General features: G+C 41.6%; 1 protein-coding gene across 3 annotated transcripts; it reads right to left on the bottom strand.

Annotated features, from left to right (window-relative positions):
* Positions 1 to 9,753: 9,753 nt before the first annotated feature.
* LOC116364610 (zinc finger protein 239-like) lies at positions 9,754 to 11,948 on the bottom strand. Of its 3 annotated transcripts, none has more exons than XM_031817632.1 (3): positions 11,384 to 11,948; positions 10,388 to 10,570; positions 9,754 to 10,303 (listed from the first exon to the last, which is right to left on the bottom strand). In XM_031817632.1, exons 1-3 carry the CDS (start codon positions 11,640 to 11,642, stop codon positions 9,963 to 9,965), a joined length of 783 nt encoding a protein of 260 aa, XP_031673492.1. In that variant the 5' UTR covers positions 11,643 to 11,948; the 3' UTR covers positions 9,754 to 9,962. The 3 variants fall into 3 exon arrangements, with proteins under 3 accessions (XP_031673492.1, XP_031673491.1, XP_031673490.1); XM_031817631.1 differs by having other exon boundaries at positions 11,375 to 11,946; XM_031817630.1 differs by having other exon boundaries at positions 9,754 to 10,570; positions 11,375 to 11,946.
* Positions 11,949 to 17,839: the final 5,891 nt, after the last annotated feature.

Genomic DNA, 17,839 nt, shown 5'->3' with positions numbered 1-17,839 from the left:
GTGATAAAAATATATTCTCTCTCTCTCCCCCTCCTCCCTCTCTACCCTACTTCCCTTTCCCTCCCCCTCTCTGTCTCCCTCCCATCCTTTAATTTATATTAAATAAAGTAAGGGGAGGTAGAAGAAGGGGAAAGGGGGAGAAGAGGAGAGGAGGGGGGAGAAGAGGAGAGGGGGAGAAGAGGAGAGGGGGGAGAAGAGGAGAGCGGGGGGATGAGGAGAGGAGAGGGAGAAGAAGAGGAGAGGAGGGGGGGAGAAGAGGAGAGGAGAAGAGAGGGGGGAGAAGAGGAGAGGAGAGAAGGGAGAAGAGGAGAGGAGAGGGGGAGAAGAGGAGAGGAGAGAAGGGAGAGGAGAGGAGGGAGAAGAGGAGAGAAGGGAGAAGAGGAGAGGAGAGAAGGGAGAAGAGGGGGGAGAAGAGGAGAGGAGAGAAGGGAGAAGAGGAGAGGAGAGGAGAGGGGGAGAAGAGGAGAGGAGAGAAGGGAGAAGAGGAGAGGATGGGGGGAGAAGAGGAGAGGAGAGGAGATGAGAGGGGGAGAAGAGGAGAGGAAAGAAGGGAGAAGAGGAGAGGAGGGGGGGAGGAGAGGAGAGGAGAGGGGGAGAAGAGGAGAGGAGGGGGGGGAAGAGAAGAGGGGGAGAAGAGGAGAGGAGGGCCTGCCTGCCTGCCTGCCTGCAGTATATACACGAAATCAACAAAAGTATGTGGACAACTGCTCGTCAAACATCTCAATCCAAAATCATGGTCATTTGCATGGATTTAGTCCCCCCCATTTGCTGCTATAACAGCCTCCACTCTTCTGGGAAGGCTTTCTTCTAGATGATGGAACATTGCTGCGAGGACTTGCTTCCATTCCAAGAGCATTAGTGAGGTCAGGCGATGAGGCTCGCAGTCAGCGTTCCAATTCATCCCAAAGGTGTTCGACGTTTTTAATGTCAGGGCTTTGTGAAGTTCTTCCACACCAATCTCAACTAACCATTCATGTATGGATCTCACTTTGTGTACAGGGGCATTGTCATGCTGAAACAGGAAAGGGCCTTCCCCAAACTGTTGCCACAAAGTTGGAAGCACAGATTCCTCTAGAATGTCATTCTATGCTGTAGCATTAAGATTTCCCTTAACTGAAACTAAGGGGCCCAAACCATGAAAAACAGCCCCAGACCATTATTCCTCCTCCACCAAACTTTACAGTTGTCACTATGCATTAGGGCAGGTAGCGTTCTCCTGGCATCCTCCAAACCCAGATTAGTGCATTGGATTGCTAGAAGGTGAAGATGATTCATTACTCCAGAGAATACGTTTCCACTACTCCAGAGTCCAGTGGCTGTGAGTTTTACACCACTCAAGCCGACGCTTGACATTGCCCATATTGATCTTAGGTTTGTATGCAGCTGCTCGGTCTATGGAGATTGCATGGCTGTGTGCTTAATTTTAAACACCTGTCAGCAACTGGTGTGGCTGAAATGGCCCAATCTACTAATTTGAAGGGGTCCACATACTATTGTATATATAGTGTATTCACTCAGCTGTCTGGTCCAGGAGAATATCACCTGTGATGCTGTCTGGTCCAGGAGAATATCACCTGTGATGCTGTCTGGTCCAGGAGAATATCACCTCTCACAATATTGGGACGGCAGGGTAGATTCATAAAGTGGAGTGGTGATGTTATGTAAGGATCAGACTGTATAGGCTATATTACATGTATATAGTGTATTATTGGGGCAGCAGCCTAGTGGTTAGAATGTTATGTAAGGATCAGACTGTATAGGCTATATTACATGTATATAGTGTACAGTGGGGCAAAACAGTATTTAGTCAGCCACCAATTGTGCAAAGATTAAAAAGATGAGAGAGGCCTGTAATTTTCATCATAGGTACACTTCAACTATGACAGACAAAATGAGAAAAAAAATCCAGAAAATCACATTGTAGGATTTTTTATGAATTTATTTGCAAATTATGGTGGAAAATAAGTATTTGGTCACCTACAATCAAGGAAGATTTCTGGCTCTCACAGACGTGTAACTTCTTATTTAAGAGGCTCCTCTGTCCTCCACTCGTTACCTATATTAATGACACCTGTTTGAACTTGTTATCAGTATAAAAGACACCTGTCCACAACCTCAAACAGTCACACTCCAAACTCTATGCTGGATTATACTAAAGCTGAGATCCCAATACCCATCTAAACATAGCTAAACATAGCTTACTGATAGATCAATGAGGTCAGATCCCAATACCCATGTAAACATAGCTAAACATAGCTTACTGATAGATCAATGAGGTCAGATCCAATACCCATGTAAACATAGCTTACTGATAGATCAATGAGGTTAGATCCCAATACCCATGTAAACATAGCTTACTGATAGATCAATGAGGTTAGATCCCAATACCCATGTAAACATAGCTTACTGATAGATCAATGAGGTTAGATCCCAATACCCATGTAAACATAGCTTACTGATAGATCAATGAGGTTAGATCCAATACCCATGTAAACATAGCTTACTGATAGATCAATGAGGTTAGATCCCAATACCCATGTAAACATAGCTTACTGATAGATCAATGAGGTTAGATCCCAATACCCATGTAAACATAGCTTACTGATAGATCAATGAGGTTAGATCCCAATACCCATGTAAACATAGCTTACTGATAGATCAATGAGGTTAGATCCCAATACCCATGTAAACATAGCTTACTGATAGATCAATGAGGTTAGATCCCAATACCAATGTAAACATAGCTTACTGATAGATCAATGAGGTTAGATCCCAATACCCATGTAAACATAGCTTACTGATAGATCAATGAGGTTAGATCCCAATACCCATGTAAACATAGCTTACTGATAGATCAATGAGGTTAGATCCCAATACCCATGTAAACATAGCTTACTGATAGATCAATGAGGTTAGATCCCAATACCCATGTAAACATAGCTAAACATAGATAATAATAATAAAATAAGTATTTAGCAAATTATGGTGGAAAATAAGTATTAAGTAATAAGTAATAAGTATCACTGGTTAGCGGACAAATCAGGTTGTTGGTGCTGTTGAAACAACCACAACTAAAAAAACACATGGAAATGGGAGATATATTTTACCTCCCTGGTTAGAGGACAACCTGCAGAAGACAGTCAGCTACATTTTGGAGAGATGCATTTACATTTAGAGGTCGTTAAACAAAGGAACGCAACACTTATTTTTCATCCCTCATCGATATCATGTTGAAATCATTTGTGTGAGAGTGTGGAGATGAGTTTGTCCTGTTAAAACTAACAGCTCAAAAACCGCATGGAATCTGAGTCTATCATGAAACAACTCCATCATTAATGTATTTTCTGATGTTTGATCAGAGATCTTTTATCAGAGTATCTCTTGTCACATTGACCACAGCTATGAGGTTTCTCTCCTGTGTGTGTTCTCTGGTGTACAATCAGATGACTAGATGACTGATACCAGGTTGCTTGACTGAGTAAAATTCTTCCCACATTGATAACAGCTATAAGATTTCTCTCCTGTGTGAATTCTCATGTGTACTTTTAGTGAATTTGATCTTAAGTAACTCTTCCCACAGTCAGAGCAGCAGTGAGATTTCTTCCCTGTTGGTCTCCACTGGTGTTTCTTGAGGTGTTCTGATCGGGAGGGACTCTTCTCTGCCTCGTCAGCTTCATGATGTTGTTGAGGCTCCCCAGAGGATCCACGATAGTCACGTCTCTCTCCTGTGTGAACAACAAAGTCAGACAGATGGTTAAAGGCCCACAACAGCAGAAATCCACTGTAAAAGGTGATGCCAACAGCGTAGCCATGATATTGTACAACAATTGACGTCTGTAATGAATGTTAAAATTATTTGATAATTGTCTTAAGACAGTCAAGTGAGCAACAATAGTCATATTTTGTCTTGTTTTCACATTAGTAGTAACATCGATGATTGTAGGCTAGAAATAGGTTATTACAGTTGCTGAACCCCTAAGCAGTGTGCCAGGCAACCTTTGGTCACCAATATAGGCCCCTTTCTGTGTTTGCTAAAACAGGCCATCGAGGGCAATGCACACGCAATTTGGTTGCAGAAACTCCTCCATGCTAATGTGGAAACCGCTAGTCATACCAATACCATAGACAACAACATACTGTAGGACCCATAACTTCCCCTAACAATAACATAGACCTACTGTAGGACCCATAACTTCACCTAACAACAACATAGACCTACTGTAGGACCCATAACTTCACATAACAACAACATAGACCTACTGTAGGACCCATAACTCCACCTAACAATAACATAGACCTACTGTAGGACCCATAACTTCCCCTAACAATAACATAGACCTACTGTAGGACCCATAACTTCCCCTAACAATAACATAGACCTACTGTAGGACCCATAACGTCACCTAACAATAACATAGACCTACTGTAGGACCCATAACTTCACCTAACAACAACATAGACCTACTGTAGGACCCATAACTTCACCTAACAATAACATAGACCTACTGTAGGACCCATAACTTCACCCAACAATAACATAGACCTACTGTAGGACCCATAACTTCACCCAACAATAACATAGACCTACTGTAGGACCCATAACTTCACCTAACAATAACATAGACCTACTGTAGGACCCATAACTTCACCTAACAATAACATAGACCTACTGTAGGACCCATAACTTCACCTAACAACAACATAGACCTATTGTAGGACCCATAACTTCACCTAACAATAACATAGACCTACTGTAGGACCCATAACTTCACCTAACAATAACATAGACCTAGGATTATAAATCATTTAATATTTCAGGTGAAACATGGAAACTAAAATGTGTTTGTCATGACATTTCACAACCTGATCACCAGATAATTGTGTGAATAATCCCACTAGGCTCCTCTGTAATGTGTTGTCATTCTAGATGTCCTGAATGAAGGAAAATAGCTCTGTGTTGTACAATAGCCTGTCCATTAAGAAACAGTTCTCTACACATGAGCTAAGTATCTCCGTGTCCAAACAGAGTAACGAGACGCTACTGTAAATCAAGCAGACAGTAACATTATAAACGTATTCATAGTGTAGTGAATTCAGGGGGAAGTTGGTTTGAGCTGAACTCAAACCTGGGTCTTAAACATGTTGAGGCTAAACAGTGTTGATTTACATTGTTTCTAAACATTGGTGTAAAAAATCTTATTTGGGGTTCTGATGGGGTACAACAGTTGAACTAAGCTCATGAGGTATGTGTTATATTCTTCAAGAATCAATGGCTTTAACACCACACATCAGTTCAACAACTGCAGAGTTTGTGTCTCTGTTTTTAAGACAGTACTTTCACTGAAACGTCTTTCTCTTCTTCTTTCACGGTAACAGCCTCACCCTCTACTTGTTTTTGTATTGTAACATCCTTCTCTTCCTCCTCCTCTTTCAGAAGACCACCTCTTCTTTAGCAGGAGGAGAGCAGCTTAGTGAACTCATGGTCGGAGATGTTCGCTAGCTAGCATTAGCGACTAGCCTAGCTCTAAGCTAATTTAGCAAACCAGCTAGCTGACAAACAACGTAATTATATAATTAAATGGGCCAACACGTACATACGACAGAAGTGTGTTTAACAGAACTGTTTAAATCCTAGGTTGTCCCTTTTAAAAAGCCAAATCAATCGATCAACCAATCTGCAGTTCAAACAATAACAAAGATGGCTCTTTCACTCCATAAACTGCATCCTCCTCTCTCTCCGCTTCCTCTTCTTTTACTGTAACATCCTCCTCCTCTTTCACTCTGAACGAGTCTTCCTTTTCTTTCACTGAAACGTCTTTCTCTTCTTCTTTAGCAGGAGGAGAGTAGCTTAGTGAACTCATGGTCGGAGATGTTCTCTAGCTAGCATTAGCAACTAGCCTAGTTCTAAGCTAATTTAGCAAACCAGCTAGCTGACAAACAACGTAAATATATAATTAAATGGGCCAACACGTACATACGACAGAAGTGTGTTTAATACACAGCGACTAATATACACCAAAACAGTGTAAAGAGAGTGAATGTTGTAGCTATGTTTGCTATAAAGCTACCGAAGTGTCTAACTGTTGTTGTTGAAGGAGCGTCCCGTCCACTAGATTATACGTCACACTGGCAGCGTCGCCTGAACCTAAAAGACGCACATCGCCATCTGCTGACTGGAGGGGCAACGCAGTTGAGGAACCAACAGTTTATTTTTCATTTATTTCATTAAAGTTGATTATCATATTAAGTCGTTCAAAGAAAAGCATGTGTTGATTGATTCGTTTTTAATGAGTGATAATTTAAAACAAACTTTAGACCCACTACATATTTACATTGAACCATAGTTCTGACATGGATCATTTTGAACCCAGAGGCATATCTTTTAACACAGCCAAAATGTGGTTTATTCCATTTTTCATGACTTTGTCAATCAACTTGTTCTTAATAAATCTAAATCCTGGTTTAGTGTTTCTGTATCATTATGGACTTTTAACAAACTCAAATCCTTTGGAGTCATTTTGACTCCAGCCAAAAGCACCTTTGATAAATAGGACGTTTATTTCAAATCAGAATAACATTTTATTGGTCACATACACGTGTTTAGCAAATGTTATTGCAGGTGTAGCAAAATGCTTGTGTTTCTAGCTCCGACAGCAGTAATATCTAACAAGTAATATCTAATCATTTCACAACATATACCCAATACACACACATCTAAGTATTTGAATGTAGGTTTCTCTGTAGACATGATCCATCCCACCAGAGGGTGGAGGGGCACCTGTATCAGTGGTTTTGACCAGATAGACACCTGCAGACACACAGTATAGTGCCTCCCATGTTCTCTCCTAAGATTGGACTTTCTATACCACGTATCACCTGACTGTGTACAAAACTGCCAATGATAGAAACCTCTTCCAGTGGTATACAGTATATTCATTAAGTATTCAGACCCCTTCACTTATTCCACATTTAGTTACGTTACAGCCTCATTATAAAATGTAATATGTTTTTCCCCTCATCAATCTAAACACAAAACCCCATAATAACAAACCAAAAACAGATTTGACATTTTTGCAAATGTATTTACTTAAGTGTTCAGACCCTTTACTATGAGACTCAAAATTGAGCTCAGATGCATCCTGATTCCATTGATCATCCTTGAGATGTTTCTACAACTTGATTGGAGTCCACCTGTGGTAAATTCAATAAATTAGACATGGTTTGGAAAGGCACACACCTGTCTATATAAGGTCCCACAGTTTACAGTGCATGTCAGAGCAAAAACCAAGCCATGAGGTCAAAGGAAATGTCCGTAGAGATTTGAGACAGGATTGTGTCGAGGCACAGATCTGTGGAAACGTACCAAAAAATGTCTGCAGCATTGACGGTCCCCATGAACACAATGGCCGCCATCATTCTTAAATGGAAGAAGTTTGGAACCACCAATACTCTTTCTAGAGCTGGCCGCCCGGCCAAACTGAGACATCGGGGGAGAAGGGCCTTGGCCAGGGGGGAGAACAAGAACCCGATGTTCACTCTGACAGAGCTCCAGATTTCCACTGTGGAGACGGGAGAACCTTCCAGAAGGACACCATCTCTGCAGCACTCCGCCAATCAGGCCTTAATGCAGCAATGATTAAATTGTCAACATTTATTCAATGGACAATTCTGTGAACTGCTCTGTGAAAGGTGTCGGCTAGAGATTAATTGCTGGAGCTTGCAGAGATTTGTAGTCTTGCATGTTGTCTACTTTGATGCTAATTAGCATATTTGAAGCAGAGAGTAGAGAGAGACATCCCCATTAGTTCCTGCCAAGGCAGCATCTACTCTTCCTGGGGTTTATTATGGATCCCCATTAGTTCCTGCCAAGGCAGCAGCTACTCTTCCTGGGGGTTTATTATGGATCCCCATTAGTTCCTGCCAAGGCAGCAGCTACTCTTCCTGGGGTTTATTATGGATCCCCATTAGTTCCTGCCAAGGCAGCAGCTACTCTTCCTGGGGGTTTATTATGGATCCCCATTAGTTCCTGCCAAGGCAGCAGCTACTCTTCCTGGGGTTTATTATGGCTCCCCATTAGTTCCTGTCAAGGCAGCAGCTACTCTTCCTGGGGTTTATTATGGATCCCCATTAGTTCCTGCCAAGGCAGCAGCTACTCTTCCTGGGGGTTTATTATGGATCCCCATTAGTTCCTGCCAAGGCAGCAGCTACTCTTCCTGGGGTTTATTATGGATCCCCATTAGTTCCTGCCAAGGCAGCAGCTACTCTTCCTGGGGTTTATTATGGATCCCCATTAGTTCCTGCCAAGGCAGCAGCTACTCTTCCTGGGGTTTATTATGGATCCCCATTAGTTCCTGCCAAGGCAGCAGCTACTCTTCCTGGGGTTTATTATGGATCCCCATTAGTTCCTGCCAAGGCAGCAGCTACTCTTCCTGGGGTTTATTATGGATCCCCATTAGTTCCTGCCAAGGCAGCAGCTACTCTTCCTGGGGTTTATTATGGATCCCCATTAGTTCCTGCCAAGGCAGCAGCTACTCTTCCTGGGGTTTATTATGGATCCCCATTAGTTCCTGCCAAGGCAGCAGCTACTCTTCCTGGGGTTTATTGTGGATCCCCATTAGTTCCTGCCAAGGCAGCAGCTACTCTTCCTGGGGTTTATTATGGATCCCCATTAGTTCCTGCCAAGGCAGCAGCTACTCTTCCTGGGGTTTATTATGGATCCCCATTAGTTCCTGCCAAGACAGCAGCTACTCTTCCTGGGGTTTATTATGGATCCCCATTAGTTCCTGCCAAGACAGCAGCTACTCTTCCTGGGGTTTATTATGGATCCCCATTAGTTCCTGCAAAGGCAGCAGCTACTCTTCCTGGGGTTTATTACGGATCCCCATTAGTTCCTGTCAAGGCAGCACCTACTCTTCCTGGGGTTTATTATGGATCCCCATTAGTTCCTGCCAAGGCAGCAGCTACTCTTCCTGGGGTTTATTATGGATCCCCATTAGTTCCTGCCAAGGCAGCAGCTACTCTTCCTGGGGTTTATTGTGGATCCCCATTAGTTCCTGCCAAGGCAGCAGCTACTCTTCCTGGGGTTTATTATGGATCCCCATTAGTTCCTGCCAAGGCAGCAGCTACTCTTCCTGGGGTTTAATATGGATCCCCATTAGTTCCTGCCAAGGCAGCAGCTACTCTTCCTGGGGTTTATTATGGATCCCCATTAGTTCCTGCCAAGGCAGCAGCTACTCTTCCTGGGGTTTAATATGGATCCCCATTAGTTCCTGCCAAGGCAGCAGCTACTCTTCCTGGGGTTTAATATGGATCCCCATTAGTTCCTGCCAAGGCAGCAGCTACTCTTCCTGGGGTTAATTATGGATCCCCATTAGTTCCTGCCAAGGCAGCAGCTACTCTTCCTGGGGTTTATTATGGATCCCCATTAGTTCCTGCCAAGGCAGCAGCTACTCTTCCTGGGGTTTATTACGGATCCCCATTAGTTCCTGCCAAGGCAGCAGCTACTCTTCCTGGGGTCCAGCTAAAATAAAGGCAGTTATACCATTTTAAAAACATGACAATAAATTGACAACACACTGTGTCCTCAGTCACCTTGTCCCAGAGACATTTACATGGTTATCAAAACATCACACCAGGGTGAGTCTAAACAAAACACAGCCCTGTGGGGAAAATGAATGGAACCATCTCCCTGTTTGACCTCTAGTTGTTATGGATATTATGACTCTACAGAGACACACAGTGGACGTGTCAAAATATGTTCCATTGATAAATCACACTTTATTTAACCTCAATGTCATCTTGTGTTTACATGGCATTGTAGATTGTAGCTGTATATAGGATGTATTCTGGATGTTTTCAGTGTGTTTTTAACCCTTTCAGACAATGGATTAATCACAATTAAAAATAGTGCACTAACATTACACAAAGTGAACTCAAGTCTAAAAAAACACACACATTCTCAGTCAAAAACACAAGTCAGAACACAGCCTCTCAATTCTCTCATGTGTTTTCAGGTTCTCTGACTGGGAAAATGTCTTTCCACAATGAGAGCAGTGGTATGTCTTCTCCTCCTGTGTATTTGTATGTATTCCTTCATGCTCTTTCAGGTACCTTAACTGGGTAAATCTCTCTCCACACTGGGAGCAGCGGTACATCTTCTTACCTGTGTGTGTCCTCTCGTGCTTGTTCAGGTTTCCTACCTGGCCAAAACTCTTTCCACAATGGGAACATTGGAAAAGCTTTTCCCCTGTGTGTCCCCTCTCATGCGTTTGCAGGCTCCCTAACTGGGTAAACGACATTCCACATTGGGAACAGTGGTAAGGCTTCTCTCCAGTGTGTATTCTCTCGTGCGTTTGCAGGCTCCCTAACTGGGTAAATGACATTCCACATTGGGAACAGTGGTAAGGCTTCTCTCCAGTGTGTATTCTCTTATGTGTTCTCAGGCTCCCTAACTGAGTAAAACTCTTTCCACACGGGGAGCAGTGATGTCGTCCCGCTGGTTTGGACGTCTCGGGGTCTGGTTTCCCTGAAGGACTCTTCCTGCTGTCAGAAGGAGAGTCTGGTCTCTCTCCTGTCAAAGACAAACAGATGATTTAATTAAACAGAGACCTGAATGAAACCTCCACACGATAAAACTTCCTATGACGTTTAATCTAGACTAGATCCCTCAATCACCTAAAGTCACTTTTCACAAGTGTTATTAAAGCCACTACAAAATGCAGGTCTCTGTGTGGTTCTTAGTCAGAGAGGCCTATAGAATGGTCTAGAATGTCATTGTATGTTGTAGCGTTTACACCAGTCCAGCCTACGCTTGACACTCTAGCAATGATTAAGTACTTTATGATAACGCGGAAATTAAATAAACGATTTGGTATCATTTTTATGATGGAAGATTGAATAAGTGTGGTTCAAACGGTTTGCTTGTAATGATTTGTAGCCATCGTCTCGACAACCTGTGCATGAGAGTCCATTCAACTCAGTTTCCCTACCTGAAAAAAACGCCATTCCGTAAAGTGTATTCGCGCACGCAAATTCAGGAAGAAACCGAAGAGCAGATGGCCTGACCGCGTTTTGCGACTATCGGCTCACTTGACCGCAGTCAACGGTGGGCTAGAAATCGCCTCCAGTTTAGTACAGTGGAATTGCAGTATTGAATGAAGGCAAGTCCATTCCGTGAGACATTTAAGTTGTGATTTTGGGTGCAAATCCATTGTTAAAGTTTTGTTGTTGGGCAGCTTCTTGATGCTATTCACATCTTACAGTGTAGCTTTATCAATTCCTACATTAAAAAACGGCATTTAAGCTCAGAACTAGAGTAGAATGCCGTTTTAAAACCACGTATCAGTTCAACAACTATTTTCAAGACAGGACTTACTGGTGTTACTCAGATCTTCTGTCTCCTCCTCTTCTTCCCTCTCCTCCTCCTTCAATATGACAGTTATCTCTCCTTCATTCACTCCAAAAAAAGTATAATCGTTTTCTTCCTCTTCTTTCTGTGTAACAGCCTCACCCTCTACTTCTTCGTTTACTGTGACATCCTCCTCTTCATTCTCCTCTTTCACGACAACGTTCAGCCAAATACCTTCTTTCTCCTTCCAGCAGACCTCTTTTTTAGCAGGAGGGCAGCAGCTTGCTGAGCTCATGGTCGGGGATGTTAGCCAGCTAACCTAGCTAGTTAGCGACTAGCCTAGTGATAGGCTCATTTATCAAGCCAGCTACCGTTACCTGACTAAACGGAAATATGACATGAAATGGGGAAACTAGTTAAAAGACAGAATTATGTTCCAAATACAGAAGTAAATATAGACCGAAGCAGTCTGAACAGCTTGAACGTTTCCGCTAGGAAGCTACCGAGGTGGCTGACGAGATGTTGTTGAAGAAGCGTCCCGTCCACTACATTATACGTCACTCTGATAGCATCGCCTGAAAAACGCATATCGCCATCTGTTGACTGGAGTGGTTAACGCAGATAAATGTTTATTTTATTTCCAGACAAAAAGTGAATTTTTACATTTCTTTCATTAAATAATAATATAATAGTCAGACAACTGCAGATTTGTAATAAGTATGAATTTAAAACCTACTTCTACATTCTACCAACCCAGCAGATGTTTCTACTACAGGGAATATTAACCAATGAGGTGGGTCTTTACACATTCTACCAACCCAACAGATGTTTCTACTACAGGGAATATTAACCAATGAGGTGGGTCTTTCCACATTCTACCAACCCAACAGATGTTTCTACTACAGGGAATATTAACCAATGAGGTGGGTCTTTACACATTCTACCAACCCAACAGATGTTTGTACTACAGGGAATATTAACCAATGAGGTGGGTCTTTCCACATTCTACCAACACAACAGATGTTTCTACTATGAACACTTTCAGGTTCATTGAAGTTAAATTCCCAAAAAGCCTAAACAGGTTTGGTCCTTATCAGGTATTGGAGCGTTGAAAGATGATGCACAACAACGGTTTCTTCCACGAAACCACGACTTCAATAACCACCGCGGTCAAAATAACTGTAAAGTTATTCTCCATCGAAACGACTACCGCCACAATCAACCTGTTCGCAATACATGGGTATTGGATCTGACCTCATTGATCTGTCAGTAAGCTATGTTTACATGGGTATTGGGATCTGACCTCGTTGATCTATCAGTAAGCTATGTTTAGCTATGTTTACATGGGTATTGGGATCTCAGCTATAGTCTAATCCAGCAAAGGAGTCCTACCAGCTAGCAGTGTAACGAACCTTGTAGGAAAGTACTACGTGGCTCTGGTGGAAGATCAGACCTCACCACCATTTGACTGATGTTGGGGGCGTGTCTGAAGACTCCCCGTGGGATTCTTTAAAACCTCTTAAAGAGGCTGCGAATTTTTGCAGCTTTTTGTTAAAAATCGCGCAAAATTTCAGCGTCCTGCTACTCATGCCAGGAATATAGTATATGCATATGATTAGTATGTGTGGATAGAAAACACTCTGAAGTCTCTAAAACTGGTTACATCATGGCTGTGACTATAACAGAACGTGTGTAGGAGGCAAAATCCCAAGGAAAACTGTTCACAAAAAAACACACAAAAAATATCCCTCCGCCAGTCTCTGTATTGTCTATGGCAAGGGAAAATAGATAGCGTCCAGTTTACAATGCCTACAGCTTCCACACGATGTCGCCAGTACTGGCGATTGAGTTGAAGTTTATCCTTGGTGAGATGAGGAATAGGCACTTCCTGTCTTCGGGTACAATTGTGGCTGGTATTGGAGTGGCCATCACAAAGCCCTGACCTCAATCGTATAGAAAATGTGTGGGCAGAACTGAGAAGGCGTGTGCGAGCAAGGAGGCCTACAAACCTGACTCAGTTACACCAGCTCTGTCAGGAGGAATGGGCCAAAATTCACCCAACTTATTGTGGGAAGCTTGTGGAAGGCTACCCGAAACGTTTGACCCAAGTTAAACAATTTAAAGGCAATGCTACCAAATACTAATTGAGTGTATGTAAACTTCTGACCCACTGGGAATTTGATGAAATTAAAGCTGAAATAAATAATTCTCTCTACCAATATTTTGACATTTCACATTCTTAAAATAAAGTGGTGATTCTAACTGACCCAAGACAGGGAATTTTTACTAGGATTAAAAGCCAGGAATTGTGATGAGATTAAATGTATTTGGCTAAGGTGTATGTAAACTTTGGACTTCAACTGTAGGTACCGTTACTGTGTTAAAAACAGAGGCAGTTGTAGGACTGATGTGTGTGGTGTTAAAGGGGAAATCTGACATTTGTTTCTAAACATTGGAGTAAAAAAATAATGACAACTTTGTTATTGTTTCAACTGGAGATTGGTTGTTTGTTGTGTGGCTTTTTTAAAGGGGCAACCTGGGTTTTAAACAGAAACAAAATGGCAGCCCAGAGACCTGAGCTGTGTTGGAATACTCATACTAACTGTACTATTTGTGACGTACATTGAGTTTGTAGTTTGCTTATTGGTCGTAGTATGATATAGTTGGTTTAGCCAAAAGTTCCCTGGTATGCAAGCATTTCTAAACTTCTTTGATATAGGGGGCGCTCTTTTAATTTTTGGATAAAAAAACGTTCCCGTTTTAAGCGCGATATTTTGTCAGGAAAAGACGCTCGACTATGCATATAATTGACAGCTTTGGAAAGAAAACACTCTGACGTTTCCAAATCTGCAAAGATATTGTCTGTGAGTGCCACAGAACTGATGCTACAGGCGAAACCAAGATGAAATTTCAAACAGGAAGTACCCCCAGATTTTGAAGGCGCTGTGTTTCAATGAGTCCTTATATGGCTGTGTATGGGTCACGAATGAGCTTAGACTTTCTGTCGTTTCCCCATAGTGTCGACAGCATTGTGACGTATTTGTAGGCATATCATTGGAAGATTGACCATAAGAGACTACATTTACCAGGTGGCCGCTTGGTGTACTCCGTCGCAATTATTGCGTAATCTCCAGCTGCATGTATTTTTCTGTTTGCTTCCGAGGAGAAACCCAACTGCCACAAATGATTTATCATCGAATAGATATGTGAAAAACACCTTGAGGATTGATTCTAAACAACGTTTGCCATGTTTCTGTCGATATTATGGAGTTAATTTGGAAAAAAGTTTGGCGTTGTAATGACTGAATTTTCAGGGTTTTTTCTTAGCCAAACGTGATGAACAAAACGGAGCGATTTCTCCTACACAAATAATATTTTTGGAAAAACTGAACATCTGCTATCTAACTGAGAGTCTCCTCATTGAAAACATCCGAAGTTCTTCAAAGGTAAATGATTTTATTTGAATGCTTTTCTTGTTTTTGTGAAAATGTTGCCTGCTGAATGCTAGGCTTAATGCTATGCTATGCTATCAATACTCTTACACAAATGCTTGTGTAGCTATGGTTGAAAAGCATATTTAGAAAATCTGAGATGACAGTGTTGTTAACAAAAGGCTAAGCTTGTGAGTCAATATATTTCTTTCATTTCATTTGCGATTTTCATGAATAGTTAACGTTGCGTTATGGTAATGAGCTTGAGGCTATGATTACGCTCCCGGATACGGGTTTAAAATAATGACAGCTTTGTTCTTGTTTCAACTGCAGATTGGTTGTTTGTTGTGTGGCTTTTTCAAAGGGGCAACCTGGGTTTTAAACAGAAACAAAATGGCAGCCCAGAGACCTGAGCTGTGTTGGAATACTCATACTAACTGTACTATTTGTGACGTACATTGAGTTTGTAGTTTGCTTATTGGTCATAGTATGATATAGTTGGTTTAGCCAAAAGTTCCCTGGTATGCAAGCATTTCTAAACTTTTATTCACTTTTATGGGGTACTGTGATGTCATTATGGGGTACTGTGATGTCATTATGGGGTACTGTGATGTCATTATGGGGTATTGCGATGTCATTATGGGGTATTGTGATGTCATTATGGGGTATTGTCTGAAAATTTTACTGGTTGAAGTCGTTTTTAAATATAAAGTAGTACATTTTCGACAAAAACATAAACGTTATATTAATCAGGACATTCAAATGAACCTTACAATTATAATCCAAAGTAGTGTGAAATGCACTCATAAGCAACCTGGAAATGGAGGCTATATCTGCTGTCAGCCTATGAGAAGTCCCCTGAGTTTTCCCCCACGGGGGTGAATTAGTGAATAGACACAGAGATTAATGTGAGTTTCCTTCAGTAGCATCCTGATCTTACACTGATAGTGTGTTGTCATATTCAGAATACATTGTGGAAAAACTACAATCTCTGCTCACCTTTTTGCTCCGGTCAGATATACAACATCCATAACTAGTGGTTTCTGCATTAGAAGGGAGGGGTTTCTGCATTAGAAGGGAGGGGTTTCTGCATTAGAAGGGAGGGGTTTCTGCATTAGAATGGAGGGGTTTCTGCATTAGAAGGGAGGGGTTTCTGCATTAGAATGGAGGGGTTTCTGCATTAGAATGGAGGGGTTTCTGCATTAGAAGGGAGGGGTTTCTGCATTAGAATGGAGGGGTTTCTGCATTAGAATGGAGGGGTTTCTGCATTAGAATGGAGGGGTTTCTGCATTAGAATGGAGGGGTTTCTGCATTAGAATGGAGGGGTTTCTGCATTAGAAGGGAGGGGTTTCTGCATTAGAAGGGAGGGGTTTCTGCATTAGAATGGAGGGGTTTCTGCATTAGAAGGGAGGGGTTTCTGCATTAGAAGGGAGGGGTTTCTGCATTAGAAGGGAGGGGTTTCTGCATTAGAAGGGAGGGGTTTCTGCATTAGAAGGGAGGGGTTTCTGCATCCAAATTGCATGTGCATCACCCTTGTTGCAATTTTAGTAAACACAGATAGGGGCCTATATAGAAGATCAAAAGTCATCTGGCACACTGCTTAGGATGTCAACAACTTTTACTTTTTTCTAGCCTAAAATCATTGATGTTACTACTAATGTGAAAACAAGACTAAATATGACTATTGTTGCTCACTTGACTGTCTCAAGACAATTGTCAAATAATTGTAACATTCATTACAGACGTCAATTGTTGTACAACATCATGGCTACGCTGTTGGCATCACCTTTTACAGTGGATTTCTGCTGTTGTGGGCCTTTAACCATCTGTCTGACTTGTTCACACAGTAGAGAGGCGTGACTATCGTGGATCCTCTGGGGAGCATCAACATCATGATGCTAACGAGGCAGAGAAGAGTCTCTCCAGATCACATCACCTCAAGAAACACCAGCAGAGACCCACAGGGAATAAATCTCATTGCTTCTCTGACTGTGGGGAAGAGTTACTTAAGATCAGAATCACTAAAAGTACACACTGGAGAGAAACCTTATAACTGTGATCAATGTGGGAAAATATTTACTCAGTCAAGCTGCCTGATAGTACATCTTGAGAGCACACAAGGGAGAGAAACCTTACCACTGCTCTGACTGCGGAAAGAGTTGTTAGTTCAACAGATTTAAAATCACACCAGAAAATACACACAGTAGAGAAACCTTATAACTGTACTCAATGTGGGAAGAGGTTTAATAACTCAAGCTGGCTGACAGTACATCTGAGAGCACACACAGGAGTGAAACCTTATAGCTGTGTTCAATGTGGGAAGAGTTTTGTTACATCTAGCCATCTGACTATACACCAGAGAACACACACAGGAGAGAAATCTTATAGCTGTGATCAATGTGGGAAGAGTTTTGTTCCATCTAGCCATCTGACTATACACCAGAGAACACACACAGGAGAGAAATCTTGTAGCTGTCCATATTGATACAGAAACACTAAACCATGATTTAGATTGATTAAGAACAAGTTGATTGACAAAGTCATGAAAAATGGAATAAACCACATTTTGGCTGTGATAAAAGATATGCCTCTGGGGTCAAAATGATCCATGTCAGAACTATGGTTCAATGTAAATATGTAGTGGATCTAAAGATTGTTTTAAATTGTCACTCATTAAAAACGAATCAATCAACACATGCTTCTCTTTGAACGACTTAATATGATAATCAACTTTAATGAAATAAATGAAAAATAAACGTTTGGTTCCTCAACTGTGTTTCCCCTCCAGTCAGCAGATGGCGATGTGCGTCTTTTAGGTTCAGGCGACGCTGTCAGTGTGACGTATAATCAGACCAACAATGTACATTGTTACATCATATAAAACAGAACCAGTATCAACTAGAAAACACTAAAACACACAAAATATCAATGAAGTAATAAAAAATTAACTATTTTAGTGAAATTGTTATCACTCTGAAAAAATCTATAATGATTCAGGAAAATGGAAAATGTTTTTCTTGTTGTTATTCACTAAGGTTTTAATAACATATTTAAATTCAAT

The sequence above is a fragment of the Oncorhynchus kisutch genome, unplaced genomic scaffold, assembly GCF_002021735.2.
Source record: "Oncorhynchus kisutch isolate 150728-3 unplaced genomic scaffold, Okis_V2 scaffold1104, whole genome shotgun sequence".
Lineage (NCBI taxonomy): Eukaryota > Metazoa > Chordata > Actinopteri > Salmoniformes > Salmonidae > Oncorhynchus > Oncorhynchus kisutch.
This window is presented reverse-complemented; position numbering and strand designations above follow the sequence as displayed.

What these genes read in the sequence shown, in the direction of transcription:
- LOC116364610 (XM_031817630.1), bottom strand. Translation starts at nt 11,642, where the DNA reads ATGAGCTCAGCAAGCTGCTGCCCTCCTGCTAAAAAAGAGGTCTGCTGG. An exon ending in AGAAGATCTGAGTAACACCA is followed by an intron (nt 10,571 to 11,374) that starts GTAAGTCCTGTC and finishes TGTCTTTGACAG; the next exon opens with GAGAGAGACCAGACTCTCCT.